This window comes from Zingiber officinale, chromosome 2A (genome assembly GCF_018446385.1).
Source record: "Zingiber officinale cultivar Zhangliang chromosome 2A, Zo_v1.1, whole genome shotgun sequence".
NCBI classification, from domain to species: Eukaryota; Viridiplantae; Streptophyta; class Magnoliopsida; order Zingiberales; family Zingiberaceae; genus Zingiber; species Zingiber officinale.
The window spans coordinates 163,651,936-163,672,031 of record NC_055988.1 but is presented as its reverse complement, the minus strand read 5'-3'; the positions used below and the strand labels follow the sequence as shown (position 1 = coordinate 163,672,031).

General features: G+C 38.0%; 1 protein-coding gene across 2 annotated transcripts; it reads right to left on the bottom strand.

Annotated features, from left to right (window-relative positions):
- Nucleotides 1–4,789: 4,789 nt before the first annotated feature.
- LOC122042986 (transcription factor MYB3R-3-like) lies at nucleotides 4,790–19,647 on the bottom strand. 2 transcript variants are annotated; one of them, XM_042603403.1, is made up of 10 exons: nucleotides 19,393–19,647; nucleotides 19,232–19,307; nucleotides 18,901–19,095; nucleotides 17,468–17,519; nucleotides 16,619–16,676; nucleotides 9,176–9,270; nucleotides 8,988–9,091; nucleotides 6,880–7,008; nucleotides 5,343–6,494; nucleotides 4,790–5,176 (listed from the first exon to the last, which is right to left on the bottom strand). In XM_042603403.1, exons 3-9 carry the CDS (start codon nucleotides 19,068–19,070, stop codon nucleotides 5,402–5,404), a joined length of 1,701 nt encoding a protein of 566 aa, XP_042459337.1. In that variant the 5' UTR covers nucleotides 19,071–19,095; nucleotides 19,232–19,307; nucleotides 19,393–19,647; the 3' UTR covers nucleotides 4,790–5,176; nucleotides 5,343–5,401. The 2 variants fall into 2 exon arrangements, with proteins under 2 accessions (XP_042459337.1, XP_042459336.1); XM_042603402.1 differs by lacking the exon at nucleotides 19,232–19,307 and having other exon boundaries at nucleotides 19,393–19,645.
- Between the last annotated feature and the right edge of the window lie 449 nt (nucleotides 19,648–20,096).

Below are 20,096 nucleotides of genomic sequence, written 5' to 3'. Positions count from 1 at the left end.
TGTGATTCCTTTATTTCAAAAATAAATGTTTACAAAAACTAGGCTTTTAGTATACACTCTAACACCCTTTATTGGAACTATGTTCCTCTTTATTTTTATTTCTAACTGGTCAGATGCTCTTTTACCTTAGAAAATTATATAGTTATCTCATGGAGAATTAGCTACACCCACAAATGATATAAATACCACTATTACTTTAGCTTTACTCACATTCAACACATATTTTTATGCGGGTCTTAGCAAAAAAAGGATTGAGTTATTTTGGGAAATACATTCAACAAACCGCAATCCTTTTACCAATTAACATACTAGAAGATTTCACAAAACCTTTATCTTTTAGTTTTCAACTTTTTGGAAATATATTAGCTAATGAATTAGTAGTTGTTGTTCTTGTTTCTTTAGTCCCTTCAGTAGTTCCTATACCTATCATGTTTCTTAAATTATTTACAAGTGGTATTCAAGCTCTTATTTTTGCAACCTTAGTCACGGCTTATATAGGTGAATCCATGGAAGGTCATCATTAACTAGCTTTTCAAATAGTCTTTTTTTTTTAATTCTATTATTAAGCAAGCTTAGACCTTAAGGACTATATTATTTAAGCTCCTCAGTACGAAAGTAGTGTGATACTTCGATAAAGAAAACTAGGATAGGGAAACACAACCTGCTCACCATATAATTTTGAAAGAAGGTCACAAAGATCGTAGGAGGATGATCTAGTTAGTTGTTACCATTCAGAAGCCCTGACAAATGATTGATCGGAATCCCGTAGGTAGTCCTTAATCAATCCAAGGACGCATCAGTAAAGCTTGACGTGGTGGATTTATAGTAGAGAAGAGAAGAAGATTCCCCTTCCATGGAGTACACTTCTAGACTATCAAGGACTGGTGAAAAGAAGAATTGTAGGGATGAACTAAACAACTTATTGAATAGGAAGTAAAGCTCAAAGACAAAAAAGATGAAGGATGGCGAATGCAGAATCATCGATTGTGTGCAAGGACATTCTTATCTAACCTAATATAGTCTGACTCGCTTAACAGGAACCGTTGGATCTCTGTTGTTACATAAGCAGGACATATTTCCAACTGTAGGATCAAACATATATAATAAATCAAATCTAAGTAATAATTACATGATAAAAGACACTTAGTTTTCTTTACCAGGTCACGCTAAATTAATGTGATTCAACCTTAGAGATACATTGATGAATTATGGGCTTATGAATCGAGGTGGATAACGCATGCAACATGTTTAAAAAGAATGGATGTCTTTAAAGATACAATGATCGAAACATGCTAACATTTAATGTGTAATTTCTTCAGAATACGCAAGGGATTTGTCACGTGGCTTGAGCAGTCAAGGTAGCTAGAATTATTCTGATTACAATAGTTCAGTCAGTCTGTCTCTCGCCTCATTTGACTAGACTTGAAAGGGAGATTTGTGATCCAGAAGGTAATTAGAGGACGCCACATTGATAAGGGAGGTTAGAGACCCTACTGTGATGGTGGTTCTAGCAAAGGGAAAACTGAGTCGACTCCCGACTTCTCAGACTCCCCCAACTCCCCAGGCACCCTGACTTCTTAGGGCGCATCCGACTTCTTAGGCACCCTCAACTTCTCAGACATCCCCGACTTCTTGGACGCTCCAACTTTTTGGGTGCCCCGGCTCCTCGACACTCCACCTTTTTAAGAGCTTCTCTTGATACTTGCATAAACTCAGATTATTTTAAGAAAAGAATAACTATCATACAAATCTCATATTATTTTAGAAATAGGATAATCATCATACAATTCTCGAATTATTTTAGGAAAAAGATAACTACATGAATAAGTATCGTACTATTTAAGGAATTAAATAATGATAACATAAAGATTGGAAGAGAAGGAAAAAGTTTATCATCTCCCTATAAAAGGTAGTCCTTTTTGGCATTCAAAGATAGGTGCACATATGCACATTTAAACTCTAATATTATCTTCTTCTTCGTTCTCTAACTTGAGCATCGGAGTGGCCGTGTCGGGGAATCCCTGACCATCATTCTAACCCTCTTCTTATTGTCTGCTTTCGCCCAGGCTCATATAACAATATCATCATCCTCGTCATTATTTAGTGATTGGTGATCAAGTTGTCATCAAAGCCAACTCACCGATGATTGACTCGTCAATATTCACGAGTAGGATCAACATATATGTTCATCTTATTAATGGTCATGAACAGAGATTGTGAACTATTCGTGAACAATGTTCATGAGCAATATTCATAAATAAAATTTATGAATCATATTTATCAATAAAACTCTTATCAATCTAAATAAATAAAGAAATTTTTAAAATGAACTAACAAGTTTATATTATTAAGTTCAATAATCAAGCAAAAAAAGTTTAAAATGTGAAAGTATCAAACAATTAAATAAGTTTCAATTGAGAGCTAGATAATATCTAAACGAACCAAACTCCAACTAAATTTCAACCAAACTCAAGCTTATAAAAAAAATTAAGTCAAACTTGAACAATTATTTTGACGACTCAGTCCATTTTAAATTCAACTTAGTTTGACTCGATTATCTTATCAAATAAATTTAAATATCATGAAATTTAACTCTGACTTGATTTTATTGGCTAGTGGGTTGATAATGTTCTTCTAATTTTAAACTTCACTTGTGAAAAGTGTAATAATAATTAATGAAAATTTCTTTGTCAAATCACTGATGGCGGAGCCACCACATCTTAGGTTACTCGGGCTTTAGCCCGGGGGCTTGACGTCGTTGAGAAGGAATTACAACGGATTCGCATCCAGAGAACAAAAAAAAACATAAGAGAAAGAGGAAGACAATCCGCGGTGATGGCGTTAGCGATCATGACCAACAGCTTAGGATACAACCCGCCACTAAGAACACAAGGGTGAAAAAAAAATAACAAATTAAACAATCAAGCTTCTTTTCGCGTCCAAATCGAAATTTGCAAACTTTGTAAATCTTTCTTTTACAGGGTTACTTACAAGCACAACAACTCTCCAGATCAAAAACCAAAAAAAAAAAAAAAGAAGAGTTTTTTTTTGACCGTTTGTCCTCCTAAATCTAACTCTTCCTCCTCCTCGGACGACGGCGGCGCCGCCGGCGACCGTCTCCTAGCAAACCAAAGACGAAGCAGCCGCCTAACGCTGCATCAATGAATCAAACGTCTCTCCAGCAAACGAGCATGGTGACGCAGCGGCGCATGATATAGAACCGCGCCCTCTGTTCCTTCACCAGCCTCGCGCACCGCCTCGGGAACGACCCGGCAGCGGCGCCGCTGGTTCTCCTCCGGCTGGCTCCGTCGCTGCTCCCCTTCTTCGTCCACTTCTCCCCCATGTACACCTCCATATATCTCTGCTCGCACAAAGAAAGAAAGAAAGAAAGAAAGAAATAGAGGAATTGGATTGACAGAGGAGTAGGAATTGTGCAGGGTCATTTATAATATAATCAGATGGAGATGATGATGGAGATGGAGATGAAGATGAAGTCAGATGAAGAGGAGGCAGGGAGAGACCCACCAGCAGGGAGCACCTTTCTTTCTTTCTTTCTTTCTTTCTTTGTCCTTGTGATATTTGACTGCCATCGACGGCTGGTCCTTGCCACAGGAGATAAGATATATACAACAATTTCGCAGGGACCAATTTAGATCGCTCCACTCTACTCCATGGAATCGAATGGAAATCTAAGGCGGCTGTTGGTTGGACTTCAGTCGAAAAGACAGTTTTTAATTTATTTTTTTTTAACTAATTCGGCGGATCATAAAGATACCGTTCATCCTAAACGGTTCAATCAAACGCCAGATAAGAGTTCGTGTAATTTTTTTATTCCACGTAAAAATGGATGACTCATTCCCGACCCACTTGGTTTATCCAGATACCACGACATCAATTGATTAATAGATTTTATATCAGTTTGATCTTCAATCAATTTCGATTAGTTTAGTTTGATTTTCATAAAATGAGGAATCGGCAGCCTGTTTTAGATGCACCGCACCTTAAGGCAAACCCCTCCTCGAAGTCAAGCCTGTTGCATCATATTCATTAGGCTTGTCCACTGGACCACCGCCCTGCTCCATCACTCCACCGTGCATCAGCTGGATTCTCATCGACACGACAGAGACACCAGCAAATGCATTGCTGGTCACTGCAGGCACATCGCCATCAGCTCTGCTCGCTCACGCACCATTATTCATTCCCTCCCTCTGCACGGGCTGATCCGACGTGATCTCTCCATCAGCTTCTGTTTGTTTGTTTGTTCTCTTATATATATTTTGCTGGCCTAGGCCTCGCCAGGCAAGATGGAAATGGAGATGTCGCCCAAGGACGGCAGTGTTTGGTGGGGAGGCTCGTCGACTACCGGCATATTGCTTGTCATCCGTTTGGTGCATTTAAAGCTGACATGGATGCTTGTTTACTCATTTTTCTAAACCCTAAAGGAAAAAAAAAACAACTAATAAATTGATTGGTCGGTGATCTCAGAGTTTTGGTCTCGTAGTAGTGTAGTTTTAGGCCAATGAGCTCAATGGATCTTGCTAGCCCTTTGGCTCAAACTTTGAATCCGATTTCACCCCCACAACCGCCACCTCAAATCTTCCTCCATCAAGGGTCTCATAGATTGATAACTAAGGGAATTTCAATAGAGACAAAAACTCTGAAAGCCAACTACTAAATGTGTATAAAATCTACTTCAAATTTATCTAATAGGTAAACTAGGAAGAAGGCCTACCTATAATACTACTACTACTACTACTACTACTAATAATAATAATAAAACAACCAAACAAAAAAAAACAGGGCATGGCATTCATTTATTCATGTCATATTGAATAACACTGTAAGCATAAAAAAATGCCCATGGCCCATGGGTTTATTTTCACGAGTCCTACTCAATTGGGAATAATTTTCAGCATCAGCTCTAGACAAGTTCTTGTTCGGGCGAAAAATTCTACCACTTCCCATTTCAAGGGGTGGTTTAACAACAATTAATGCCCAAATCTTGTGCCGATGATTTGGATAACTTTGGTGCAAGATACGAAATCCACTTGCAATTTAAACAACACCCGCACAGGGGCAGTGAGAAACGTGTGCAGTCCAATGTGTTTGGTACCACTTAAATACAGTGTGGGATCTAAGTGGAAAATAATACTTCCCATATCTTTGTTGTCCAAACCTACAGCAACGCGAGAAAAAAATACGGTTACCACTCAAGAATGAGGGGGAAAACAAAAATGACTTATTTTGTAATGATACATTTTTTAAAAAAAAAAAATCTCAAGTAATGCAAACAAAAAACACTAGATATACTGGATGACACTTTCAAATAAAAAAGAACTTACATAAATCTAGTGCGTCGGACTTCTTTATATTTTTGCACTTTTCAAATCCAACTAGATTCTCATTGTGTTCCCTCTTTTGTCTGCTTGGGAGGATGAGTGGCCAAGTACAGGGGCTTGACATTACTGTTGCAATCCTTCTCCTCGACTGTAAAATCAAGCTGCTTCCCCATAGATTTGATAATTGCAGTTCTTTTGGACCTCAATCTGTATGGAGGAGAACCATTGAAGCTGTTGTCATGGTATGAATTATTTCTTCTGCCAGAAGTACTTGGACCATGTTTTGTCATTGAAGACTCAACTGGCTCCAAGCTTTCTCTGCTCCTTCCAGTAGTAGCAATAGTTGCAAAATTCTCAGAAAATTTCACGCTATCCACATGTGACAAACTTATTTCAGAAGCAAGAGTTGTCTCTGCTTCCCTCTTTGCCCTCCTGATAATAGAGGGAGTGTTCGGGAAACTTCTAGCTGCATCTTTTAATATTGATTCAATACTTTGTGTTGGTTCCTTCCCCTTTGAAGAGGGAGGTGTCTGATATTCTTTTGGTGACGACACAATTGCTGAGCAGTGAAATTGCTTTTCAATGAAATCGTATGATAGAGTAGAAACAGCAGAAAGACAAACATCTTGAAGCTGAGGTGGCTTATAAAAGAGTGAACAACCACGACCAAGGGGAGATTCTTCATGTCGTGTTAGTTGAGATGCATCATTCAGTTGGTCAATTTCCGTTATGTTTTCCTGATCTGCAAGTTCTTTTCCACCTTCATATCCATGGCAGATCTCAGAAACTGGAGTGTGCATGTTGGACTGGGAATTTGGATCATGAACTTGGTTTGCCGTTATAGTTGTTGAAGTATCTGCTTTAGGATTATGAAGTAATGATAGTTGCAACCAATTCTTTTGACCATCCAATCTAAATGCTTCAGAATGCAGTCCAGAATCTGAGGAACTGGCTGATCCAGACAAAGCTCTAGAACCATTCTCTGTTCTATCTCTCGGACTTAGAAGTGTATTTCCACCACCTATGTTTGATATGTCCTTCGGGCCATCAAGAATTTCAGCTTTGGGAACTGGTGAAAGCTTACCAGTAGCCAAGAAGAAATCTGACTTTTTCTTCAATGAACTATTCCAGTGGTTCTTTATTGAATTGTCAGTTCTAAATACAAAAAGAGAAGCAAGTGAAAAAGATGTAAATTCACAAGGTTCAAACTTAAAAGAGATGTTATGTTTGTTAGAAGTCACAATACAATCCTAACTTGGCACTACCTAAGCTTTGTTAGAATAACAAGTATTATGGCCACTGGTTGCCATATAAGCATGCAATATCAAACAATATTTGTTACAAATAACAAGTAAATGAATTTGGGGCGACATAAGTAAGCAAGAGTTTTTTACACAAGAAGAATAGTTTGCTTGGAGAGCATGACAAAATAACAAGAGATAAATACTATTTTTTTTTTGCATGAACAAAAAGAATTCTGTTCTTGAGCAACAACGATTTACTATTGAGTGCAAAAATATTTCAGAAAATAGTCAAATACCTTCCAGGTAAGACCTTCGCAATTTCTGCCCATTTATTTCCGTACACACAATGGGCATTCATGAGAGCAAGCTCCTCCTGGGAAGTCCATGCGTCTTTTCTTATCGTTGGATCCAAATGATTATGCCATCTAAGAAAGTTCAAAATCACACAAGTCATACTTGAGCCATATGCAGGGAACAAAGGAAGGGGTCAGATTGATCCTGAAGGCAAGGCTTAAGTAGCTAAATTCAGATGTTTAATCCATATGGATGATGCTCTTTGGATAATATAGACTTTGACCAAAGTGGAATACAAAGCCTAGCTAATCCGTAAAATAAATTTGCATTCAACATTCAACTAAAAAGACACTAGATCCATAACTAGAAGCCAAGAATTGAGATTGTAAGTTCATAGACTTTTTTAGATATGTAATCCATCTGGATGATGCTCTATGGATATAGTTTTTTAACACAAAAGTGGAATAGAAAGTATTGCATAACTATCAAATGTAAATTCGTATTGGACATTTACCTATAAGTATACCCTAACCCATCACCAGAAGCCAAGTATTGATATAAGATATGCCAAAAAAACGATACAAGTTCTTAGATTTGCTTCTGTGGATAGAAGTGTCAGACAATTATCTCAACAGATCGAGCCATCTGAATGTGTTACAGACTCGCCCTTTATGAAAACATAGAATCCTGCATCTACAGACATTGTCATTGTTTTGAGCGGCTTTATGTCATTTTTAGCCTGGTAGATGTCAATACATGTTATCAAACTTCTATAAACCATAATTAACTAGTAAAAGGAGTTAACAGTACAACTAGAACACTAGCAAATTGCTTGTTTAGCTTCCAGGATACCATGGAAGTGAGCTACTTGATTGCGATACTAACCAACTTTTTCTAAAGCTCAAGCTAGGAAAAGGCACAACACCTTGTCATTCACGGCATGAGGGACTCATACCATAAATACCTTAGAGAAGCATGAGGGACTTCAAAGAGTGCCTCAAAACAATCCTTAGACAAGTGGGCTATACCTCCATAACACACCCATAAGCAGTTTCCTTGGGTGAAATCCATGGCAAAAGGAAATGCTCTAGGGTAAATAAATCCTTAGGCATATAAAGTTATTATTATTATTATTATTAGTATCTCCCATAAGGTAAATTGTTCCACGAAGTCAATATCAACAAAAAAAATTACAGGGAATTTCACTAACAGAAGCTGATTCTAAAAATTGCTCAATATTTTAACTAATATATTGTTTGAGTAAGTAGTCCACAAAACAAGTTCATATTACATGTGAACAAGGAGTTCACCAATATCATAAGCATAATTCAGGAGCGATATGATGAAACTGCATTTTCCCAACAAGGGCATATTGGCTCACTACCTAGGCAATATAGGAGGAAGGTTAATCTATTCGTCTGTTAATTCTAACCAGAAACACAGAAAGAAAGCTAGATGTAACACTACCCTCTTTTCAATCTAAATAAAAAAAATTGCTAAAAGAAAGCTAATGAAATTTGCAAGGAAACTACTAAGTATCCTCAAAATTGAAGTGATAGTCCTTAAAATTTTGAACAGGAAACCCTTTGGTTGTTTATGAATGCATTATCATTCCAATGCACATGTTAGCTCCGACAGAAACATTCTTACACCTAGAAAACAATGGGCATGTACAAATTCATGGTGGAAATACCAGAAAATTAAGCTAATCTGTTGTTTATCCTAGACAATGCGAGAGTTGTACCAACAAATAGAGTATGGTACAAAATATATTCAATGAGAACAATAAGCATTTACCAATTCATGGTGAATAAACTAAAATAATTAAGCCAATCTATTGCCTGTGCTAGATGGTACAAGATTTGTACGCTACAAAGATGCATATATGCATCATATGACGCCCAAAAGTTCTGGCAAGCACGTGGTCAGATAGCGAACTATTAGTTAGTGGAAATGGAAGCAATTAATTAGGAATAAACTAGTTTCAGACCATCAACACTTCTAACATATTATAAAATTCTAGAGAAAAGAATACAAAGTCAAAGACATAGATATCTGAAAACATTTTTAAAAATATCATTTCAATGCTTATAGAAAACTATAAATTTACCTCTCCCTACATTGTTTCCCAATTCGTCCAGGAAGACTCTTTGCAATGGTAGACCATTTTGATGGCCCATACTTTGCTACAAGACTAATTATTTGCTCATCTTCCTGTAACCAAAAAGAGCAAAAAAAATGTCATGGAGTACTCTATTTTCAGTTCTAAAGATACAGCTTATTAGAAGATCAAATTACCTCTTGAGTCCATGGACCTTTAATAAGTTCAGGATTGAGAACTTTTTGCCACCGATGAAGACATTGAACTTCTGTTCTATTTGGAAAAGATTCAGCTGCAAAGTAAACGATTAACATGCAAGATCAATAATAAAGTAAACATGTAGTAATACCTTCAAGAAATAGATTTTTCTTATGGCTCTACTTATTTTACACGATTTTGAATTTTTTAAAAAGATTAATACAAATTATTAAAAAAGAAATAACTTGGATCACCAAAGTAGTGTATAGCCCCAAACCCAAGTTTGACCAACAGAGGGGAAAAACACCCTGTTTGGAAATATGCAAGAAAAGAGGCTTCAAAATTGAACACATTTTATTTAGGTTGATATTTCACAAACTGACAGACGCACTTTGGTAATTTTACCCAACTAGGACTTTCCCTACTCATTTCTTTTCCTCTTCTATCAAAGAGGATAATAATTCAAAGCCTTGCAAAAATGTGACTGAATTATATCCAGGCAATCATAACAATTGGGGAATAGGCTTTCAGAAGATTGTGGTGAAGAGTTGCCCTTGGCAGGATAAAGCAAGGGCATAATGGTGATTCTCACAAGAACTTCAGTGTGGCAATAGTATTGTGACCTCAATACCCAGACCAAATAAGAAACTTGTGCAAGAACAACTAGATATTGGTATAGTAAACAGCAAATCATTAATTCTGTCTTTTAATTTGTGAAAAAAAAAAACATCTATTACCTTCAGCACAGGGAATCTGTCTTACTTCAGCACATCTAATACCAATGGTATAGTAAACAACAAATCATACATGATTGTCTCCTTCAGTGAAAAAAAGACTGAATCATACTTGTTTTGTTGAAACATGATTGCTAGTTTAGTAAAAATTCAGAAGCACTAGTTCTACTTTTTTATTAAAAGGCCATTAAAGGAGGTTCTTTGTAGCTAGAGAATTATACAAATAACTATAATGAGCTTAACCCATGTATAGAAAATGCATATTAGTATTAAACATTTACAAACACTAGTTCTCCTTTCATTCTCATAGTTCTCCATTTTGTTGGCTTTTTTGTTCTATTGATTTTTGGTGCATTTGCCTCATTTTAGTTGTTAGGTTCAAGTTCAATTCAAGCCCCAATGAATAATCATCCATGTAACTCAAAGGGGACAAGGAATTACACAAACAGATACCAGTCCTGACTTAGATGTGTTACATAATTCTGTAACCCTTCACGTCAGCTATCAACAAGAAGACACAACTAAGAACTTTATTTCTATAACATCCACCCACCACTTGCCCATGTAAGATCAGAATGAAAATTGAGATTCTTCACTGCATGCTTGAAGTAGAAATAATATAAAATGCATATCTTTCTTGTAGGCAAGAGATGTTTTAAGCTTTTTCAAAACTAAGGAAGCCAACCCCACCTAGTGGGATAAGACTTCATTGTTGTTGTTTCAAAACTAAAGGAATGAGTGAGTTACCCAATTTATGCATGTATATGTATATTTTCCTTATTTCTTAAATTCCTATATAATTTTCCATGTTCTGGAATTTCTGGTTACATCTTATAGAAATTAGTAGAAATTCAGTTTTGTATTTTTCATATGCTAAAAGATTCATCTATATGATGTTTTTTGATAAACTTCATTAGGCTTGAACTAGAAGTCGGTATTGCTAGTGACACTAAATGAAAAAGGAATCAGTCTTTATATTCTTTTACATCGCTCTGTTCGTTTCTCCAGTTGCTACCCTATTTCACCATCCCATTTTGTGATGGTTGCCGTATTCAAAAGCTTGCATTTCCCTACTATTCAAGTTAATTCATAATATGCAAAGAAACGTGAAAGCAAATCGAATAGATCTTTTGAAGAAAACATAGGAACAACTTGTTGGAGCAATCGGTGTAGCCTTATGTTTTGATATTTGGGCAAAGAGTTTAAGTTAGAGTTTGCATCGGTATTTGATATGCGCGGTTAAGTGTGCAGGTGACAGATGTAAGGAAAGACCAAGTGAGATCTTGGCAAAGGTGAAGTCTAAGCATGGGAGTCTTGGCGGTGTAAGTCCAAGCTTGAGGCTTGGCTATGTAAGCCCGTGTGACTTGGCAAGGTGAAGACCCGGAGCGAGGGGCTCTTGGCAAGGATGAAGTCCCGGAGCAAGTGAAGTCCCAGGAGCGAGGAGCTTCTTGAGCCTCTTGGCAAAGGAAGAGCCGACAACAAGGACAAGGCCGAAGGAAGCTCTTGAAGGCAAGGCGTGAAGAATGGGGAAGCATTCGAGGGACGCAAGGCTGATGAAGAAGGCTAGAAGGCAAGGCCAAGGTTGTGCGGTCGAGGACGAGTGCATGAGTGATTGTACTCGGGGGTAAAACTCTAAGTTAGGCTTTACTAGTTGACTAGTGGTTGAGAACCAGCAAACCCGAAATGGAATTCCAGGGTTTGTGGTTCTAGGGTTACCAATCGACTCGTAAAGTTACCAATCGACTGGAATTGAGCCATTAGGTTGTAACGGTTGAATTCCACATAGGCGACTGGTAAGTATGTGTCGATTGGTAGCGGAAACATAACTTGGGTGTTTCCTCCCAAACTCTATATAATGGAATTCGGATTGGCTGGCTTTAGGGGACGAAATTAGAGGTGGTTAACCCCTAATAGAGTCTTTAAAACTCAGAGCAATCCAAGAGTGCTTGATCGAATTTATGGTGAGGTTTCTCCACCAATAAGGATGATTGAGCTAGTCGGAGTTCCGGGAACTAATCAACTAACGGAGAGGGATCGTTCACCTTACGAACAACAGTGGAGTAGGAGCATCATCTCCGAACCACGTAAACAACCGTGTTAAGGTTTGTTTTCTTTCTTCTTGTCTCTAGGATTATCTTTCATATTTGTTTGGTTGTATTTTTGTTGTGCTAATAAGTATAGGAAAGCGAACGAAGTGGTGACCGTCTATTCACCACTTCGTGCAGGCGAGGACGAGTGCATGAGTGATTATACTCGAGGGTAAAACTCTAAGTTAGGCTTTACTAGTCGACTAGTGGTTGAGAACCAGCAAACCCGAAATGGAATTCCAGGGTTTGTGGTTCTAGGGTTACCAATCGACTGGACCGTTAGGTTGTAACGGTTGAATTCCACATAGGCGACTGGTAAGTATGTGTCAATTAGTGGCGGAAACATAACTTGGGTGTTTCCTCCCAAACTCTATATAATAGAATTCGGATTGGCTAGCTTTAGAGACGAAATTAGATGTGGTTAACCCCTAATAGAGTCTCTAAAACTCAGAGCAATCAAAGAGTGCTTGATCGAATTTATGGTGAGGTTTCTCCACCGATAAGGATGATTAAGCTAGCCAGAGTTTCGGGAACTAATCAACCGACGGAGAGGGATTGTTCAGTGGAGTAAGAGCATCATCTCCGAACCACGTAAACAACCGTGTTAAGGTTTGTTTTCTTTCTTCTTGTCTCTAGGATTATCTTTCATATTTGTTTGGTTGTATTTTTGTTGTGCTAATAAGTATAGGAAAGCGAACGAAGTGGTGACCGTCTATTCACCACTATTGATTTCGCAATGGAATCGGAAGGAGCACTAGGATGGAACATCCGAATTTCACCTCCATACGAGCGTGAAGACTTTGAGTATTGGAGGAAGCGCTTGAAGACATGGTTCCAAATGGATTGGAATAATTGGATAGCGTTGGAGGAACCTTTTGAAGCTTCAACGGATAAGAAGGGAAAATGTCTCTGACCACGGTATTGGACCAAGGAGCAAAGGGAACAATCAGAGGTAAACACGGAGGCAACACAAATTTTGATAAATTTATTGCCTCCTAATTTGTTATCATGTGTAGGTGAGTACAAGTATGCTCATGAGCTATGGAGCAAAGTGATTACTCTTTATGAAAATCCTACACAAATCCAACAAGTGGAGGAGCTCAAGGAGAAGGGTTCATTGGTTCAAGAGGAGGAGAAGGACCAATCGGATGTTGAAACGTGCTCAACATCTGAAGAGGAGAAAGAAGTCAAATCATCCACATCTTCGAGGAAAGAAGTGGAATCGTCCACATCTTCAAGGAAGGAAGAAGAGTCCAAGACAAGTGAAGAAGTCTTGGAAGTGCAACGCTCAACTGCCTCTACCGAGAAGAGCAAGAAGAACCACATCAAATGCTTTGAGTGTGGTAAAATGGGACACTACAAGAGTAGGTGTCCTTCACTCAAAAAGAAAAAAGAGATAACTCCTAAACTCAATTCAATTCATATAGAATCTATTTTGAGTTGTAGGAAGAAGAAGGAGAAGATGCACATAGTGTGCTTCACGTGTGCTAAACGAAGACATTACCACATAAAATGCCCAAGGAAGAGAGTGCTCAAGAAGATGGAGCGGATGAAGCAATAGAGGAAGTGGAAGAAGTCATGTGGATACTCGTGTCAAGTGGAGCTCTAATGGTAAGTAGAAAGGTAAACCCTAACTTGAATTTTAATTTGAATGTTAATTCAAGTTCTAAGGATATACATGCTAGAAATAACAATGTCGTTTATTTACCTATGCATAATTTTGGATTTAGATACCATGATAGGAATAAGGTTAACATGGTTAATAGCCCAAGAAAATTAAATCCAAATGCTAAACCTAGAAATAGTAGACCTAAGGAAAACCTAGGTGTTAATTCCAAGAAGGGGAGACATATGCCTAGGAAGGTGGGTAGGTCTACGATTGTCTATGGTGGACAAGTTAATTCTAGGGTTAGAAACCTAGAATTGGAAAATTAAGTCTCAAGGGAAAAACTTGATAGGGTGGAAAAAATCTTAGATATATTCATTGTTGGATCTAAAGGACTTGATAATATTTTAGGTAGTCAAAAACCTAATGGTGATAGATTTGGTTTGGAATACCGGTCTTCATTAAACAAGGGTAAAGGGAAATTACCCGTGGAGCACTTTGGTAGAAATACAATAGCAAAGTCAATCAAAGCCAACGAAAAGTCATATGCAAGGGTTGCATATAACTATAGCAAACAGAAGTTATCCAAGGATAAGAAATCCAAGAATAAGTCAATTACAGATAAATCATCCAAAGTTAAGGACAAAGAGAAATTAATCAAAGACAAGGTGTCTATGGTTAAGAGAGTAGAGTGGTTAGGTCAATTCTCACCCGAGGTGCATCATAATGATCTAGCCATAATAGATGAGTCACCTAGGAAGGTGGCTAGAGTTAAGAACTCTAGGGGGAACTCAAAGAGTCAATTTGGGACTCATGGTCAATGGATCTCAAGTGGACCTTCCTTGATATTCTAGATGGGTCATAAAATGTGCTAAAGGGTTTAGAAATGGACTTGAGTTTCTAACCTAGTTGGTTGACACAATTGAGATGAGATTCATGCATGAAAATATGAAATAGGATTCATATTGCATGAAAATTGATTTTATATGTATAGATGTCATATAAACTAATGCTAGGGATGCATTATGATTTAGTATGGGTAGATACATCAAACGGAAGTCAAAACTAGGACTTTAGGTCAAGGTTCAATTAAACTATTTAGATAGTTTTGGGTTTTATGCCTATCTTGGGATACGTGATGAATTAATTTTTAATTATATTATTCCCAAGTAGAAAATAGTAAAACAGACTTCTCACAAAATTTGAGAATTTTTGGGGATCTAGGAAATTTCTAGTGTATTTCTGAAATTGGGTTTAGAAATGGGTTTAAGCTGAAATTTTAGTGCAAGTCGACTACTATCAGAAATTAGTCGACTTGGTAACACTGTTCATCAAACACAGAATGACTAGGTTGATTTGACTATGGCAGTCGACTGGGACTATGATAGTAGACAGTCTGAAATTGTTTCAGCAATAGGAACATAGAAAATGACCAAAAGGATGATATACATGTATATAATCATATGGGAGATTAATACATGATGATTATAGTCATTAGAGGTATAAGATCCAATAATTGAGAGCTCTGTTTGATGTATGGTAAAGGGGGAGAAGTTTAGGTTTAAGTGAGAAACCTAAATATCTTTGTAAGGAATCCTAACTCAAAGGGGAGCTTAGGTGAAGGGGGAGACAAGGATTAAGTTCCATAGCATATGCATGAGTAGATTGTATATTTATTTACGTATATATTGCATTATTTGTTTCTTTAACTTAAATGGTTGTCAAACATCAAAAGGGGGAGATTGTTGGAGCAATCGATTTTGATATTTAGGCAAAGAATTTAAGTTGGGGTTTGCATCTGTATTTAATATGCGTTGTTGAGTGTGCAGGTGACAGGTGCAAGGAAAGACCAAGTGCGATCTTAGCAAAGGTGAAGTGAGAGTTTTGGCGGTGTAAGTCTAAGCTTGAGGCTTGGCCGTATAAGTCTAAGTGTAACTTGGCAAGGTGAAGACCTGGAGCGAGGGGCTCTCGGCAAGGATAAAGTCCTGGAGCGAAAAGCTCCTGGCAAATGAAGCTCCGAGAGCGAGGAGCTTCTTGGCAAGGATGAAGACCCGGAGGTAAGGAGCCTCTTGGCAAAGAAAGATTTGACAACAAGGACAAGGCCAAAGGAAGTTTTTGAAGGTAAGATACGAAGGATGGGAAAGCATCCGAGGGACGAAAGGCTGATGGAGGAGGCTAGAAGGCAAGGTCAATGTTGTGCGGGCGAGGACGAGTGCATGAGTGATTGTACTCGGGGGTAAAAACCCTAAGTTAGGATTTACTAGTCGACTAGTATATGTCTCAGAAGATTAGTGGTTGAGAACCAGTAAACCCGAAATGGAATTCAAGGGTTTGTAGTTCTAGGGTTACTAGTTGACTGGTCCAATCAACTGGGAGTGAACAGACAAGCCCATGAAGACCAGTTGATTGATCCATGCTGAGCAGTCGACCAGAATCAAGTCGTTAGGTTGTAGCGGTCAAATTCCACAGAGGTTGGTCAACTAGTAAGTATGACAGTCGACTGGTAGCGGAAACATAGCTTGGGTGTTTCCTCCCAAACTCTATATAATGGAACTCAGATTGGCTGGCTTTGGGGGACGAAATTAGAGGTGGTTAACTTCTAATAGAGTCTCCAAAGCTTAGAGCACCCCAAGAGTTCTTGATCGAGTTTGTGGTGAGGTTTCTCTGCCGACAAGGAGGATTGAGCTAGCCGAAGTTCTGTAGACTAATCCACTGACGTATTGAGGGATCGTCTACCTTACAAACAGTCGTGGAGTAGAAGCATCATCTCCAAACCATATAAACAAACGTATTAGGGTTTGTTTTCTTTCTTCTTGTCTCTAGGGTTAACTTTCATATTTGTTTGGTTGTATTTCCGCTACGCTAACAAGTATAGGAAAGCGAACGAAGTGGGTGACCATCTATTCACCCCCTCTAGCTGATGATCAAGGTCCCAACACAACTGAATAAGTAGGATGAATCATCTTAGTGTATCATTCATAATAGAATAAGCAAGAAGAACATAGCATGCTCTACCTATTTTTTTCCAGCACCTTCCTTTGTAGATTTCAACAGCTCTCCTTAATGTCTCATCCTATGACATATAAAGTAGTAGTCAGCGGCTCAGCAGGATGAAATAGAAATAGCATGGAGAATATCAAAAGAACTATATTTGTTATAATGCAAAATACTTTGCTTAAAGTTCAGAAGACATCCAAGAAAACAAAAAGAAATCACTAAACTAATTTATGGAGTTCTTGGCTTCTTTAGTATGCAATTCAGAATAAATGAAAACTTTACCCTCCCAAAGTTCATTATTTTTTGGTCAAATCTTCTTCCAGCTTTAGTAAAATATTAGGGAGAGTAAAGGAAGATTCCTTTAAAGCTAGATGTTATTATCTCAAAGTGAATCTGCTAGATATTTGACTGGGTGAGCACTAAGCATAAGTTGTTAGGAAAGGTTCAACTGATGATTTAAAATAAAAATATAAATCAACAGTTAATGATAATAATAGTGATAGCAATATTTATCAGTAAAGCCATTAAAAGAGAATGAAGTCATAGCAAAATCATTGAGGAATCAGTTCCATTGGAATGATGATAATGCTAGTGTTGGATCATAGTAGATGTTGTGGAACTTAGCACCATGGAAATGCTTGAGAGCAAATCAGATGAAAAAATATAAGTTATTTATCTCAAATTAAAGATATCTAAGAACAAATAAGACGGACTATGTTGTGGAACTTAGCACCATGGAAATGCTTGAGAGCAAATCAGATGAAAAAATATAAGTTATTTATCTCAAATTAAAGATATCTAAGAAAAAATAAGATGGACTATGTACTGACCTAAAAAACAAGGTAAGACTAATCAAAAGCCAGTTACCTCTTGTGGTGTCCAGCCACCCTTGGCTCGCCTTATTGGACCACTAGTTCTCCTAAATTAATAGAGAGGGAAAAACTAAAAGTCAGTAAACATTTACCAAAAAAGTATTCATAACTAGTGAAACAAGGAATATGAACAAACTTCTTCAAGATTCAGTCACCAATAAAAGACTACTACAGCAAACAAGTTATCTAATGTAAGAAAAGTATCTTAAACCAAAAAAGAAAAACTTCAGAAAAATCCACTACTATTGCAGAAACCCAATTAATAGGTCACTGGATGCAGCTATCATCTATTGAATCTTCAACTTTTATGCCTCCCTTCCCACAAAGACTAAATAGTAATCAAGAACTTAAAACTCTAGAGGCAAACCATATTAATTCTATTGTTCTGCAATTAGATGTCTTCTTGAAAGAGTACTTTACAGAATGCTACAATTGCTTATGAAAGTCACCACGAGATGCATCTGGCAAGAAAACCAATCATGGATTCAAATACGCAACATTCTATTGGTTACCTTCCTGCAAATATCTCCTTCCATAGCCCTCCTGTTCTCTGGAACTCCACCCCTCATCAAGCTCCAGATGAACAGACATTCTATCTCTTGACTCTCCTCTCCAAAAGATGATGAATAAGGTGATTAACACTAAGACCCTATGTAATGGATTCTTATACCTAAGCTACCTCTTAATCCTAGATAAACTCTAGCTTCCATTCTGGTATAAATAACACATCTCTGATGGGCTCATTTAGAGAAAAACACAAAACCAAGACCTTTGATTTATCAGTAACCTGTCTGATTCCTTTTCTCGTTGATTGTTTGGGTGTAAATATCGCCAAAATCTCTTCGTGCAATAGGCTTATATCGAACCATATTGCATTGTTGTTAAGTTTTCCTGAGCATATTTACTTGTCATCTAGATGTGTTGGAGGAGAATAATCTAGGTTAAACACAATGTATTTGGCTTGTTGCTTCCACCATAAAAAAAAAAATAAAGATTCTATATGGCTTCACTGTGGAGTTGATTTTGCATACAAAGACCACCTATTTGTATCTACTAAGGGCAGTTCTAATGAGCATATTTGAGCATCTACCTTATTGGGATTGATCGATTCAGTGTTCTTTGAGTAGCATCGAAACAAACAAGTGATGATAAAGTAGACTTGACTCGATCCCTACAATAAGAACTCATACATACAGGCTAATAAAAAACCAAACTTAACACCGATTAGTTAACTCAGACAAAGATTCTCTGCATCTTATAGAAATTGAACAGTCAAAAAGTGTAGAAAAAAAATGCAGAATGCAAAATTTCAAGTAAATTAAACAGTAGAAACTCAACAGGAAACCAATGGTGAGTAAAAGGGCAAAAATTGAGCAGTAAAATTCCATATTAAGCATCCAAATCGTAATAGAACAAACTAAGCAGTACCTATGGGATGGGGAAGACCTCGAGGAGCTACAAACGGACGGAGACATCCCAGAAAACCCATAACTTCCTTCAGACATGGATGAACTCGAAGCAGCCCCCGGTTGCTTGTTCTCCACACAACTCTGCTCAATCTTCATGACTTCGATAGCCATGGCGCCACCATCTCCCATGCAAGCAGCAACCAGATTCTAAACCCTACAACACCAGATCAAATCACCACATCAAACCCAACTCCAACGGGCGAACGTAAACGCCACTATGGTTGGAACCGGAGCCAAAAGCTACTGCACGAGGCTCAAACAGCAAGAGGAAAAAAACAACAGAAGCAAACCAGAACGGAAGGCAAATCTCCAGAAAAGGATCGATCCCAACAGGTTCAGAAGGGATCCAGAAGCGAGATCTAAATTCTAAAACAAATCGAGGACCAAAAAAACTTAGAGATCTCTCTAGCAGAACCACGAAACGATCCAGAGGGCTTCAGATATCGAGTACCTTGCGTGAACGAAGGTCGGAAGCCGGAGATCGGACTGGATACCCACGAATCGAAGCAACGCTCTCGCGGGACGCTCGCGTTCCGCCGGAGAGTTCAAAAGGAAACCTTTTCGCCTTCGCCCGTTGAAGCAAAAGGAAGAACTGCTCGATATCGGACGGGTAAAGGAAGGCGGCGTGACGGCGACGTGACGGAAGCGTTAGCGGTGCGCGTTGGAGAGGGGGCAGATGCGGCAACGGTTGTTGACGGGCGGCGTCGTTACCGTTGCAACAGCAGGAGAGAGTTTGAACCTTAAACGGCCTTTTCTATCAGTTAATGGAAAGGTAGGGTTTGGGCGGTTGCGGATCGTTCGATTGGGCGATAGGGCGTCGATGGGAGTTACTTTGTTAGGGAGGTTGTAAATTGAGGAATTAGGGATGTTTTATTAATTATTATAACGGCATATAATTTCATTTAACGTACTTTTTTTATTCTAATAAAATTAAATATTCTAAAAATAAGAATCTTATTTGATCTTCAACTCTAAATGCATTAAATTTTTAGCTCATTTGATATGTCCAAGGAACACTTTTGGATTAGTCAACTCATCCAAGTCAATTAACTTGTAGACATCCTAAGCGGGAACATTCTCTCATGCTCCGTCCAGATAAACTCTCTCAATCTAGTGTTCACCCAAAGGAACCCACCCGGGTAGAAGTGTCTAGGC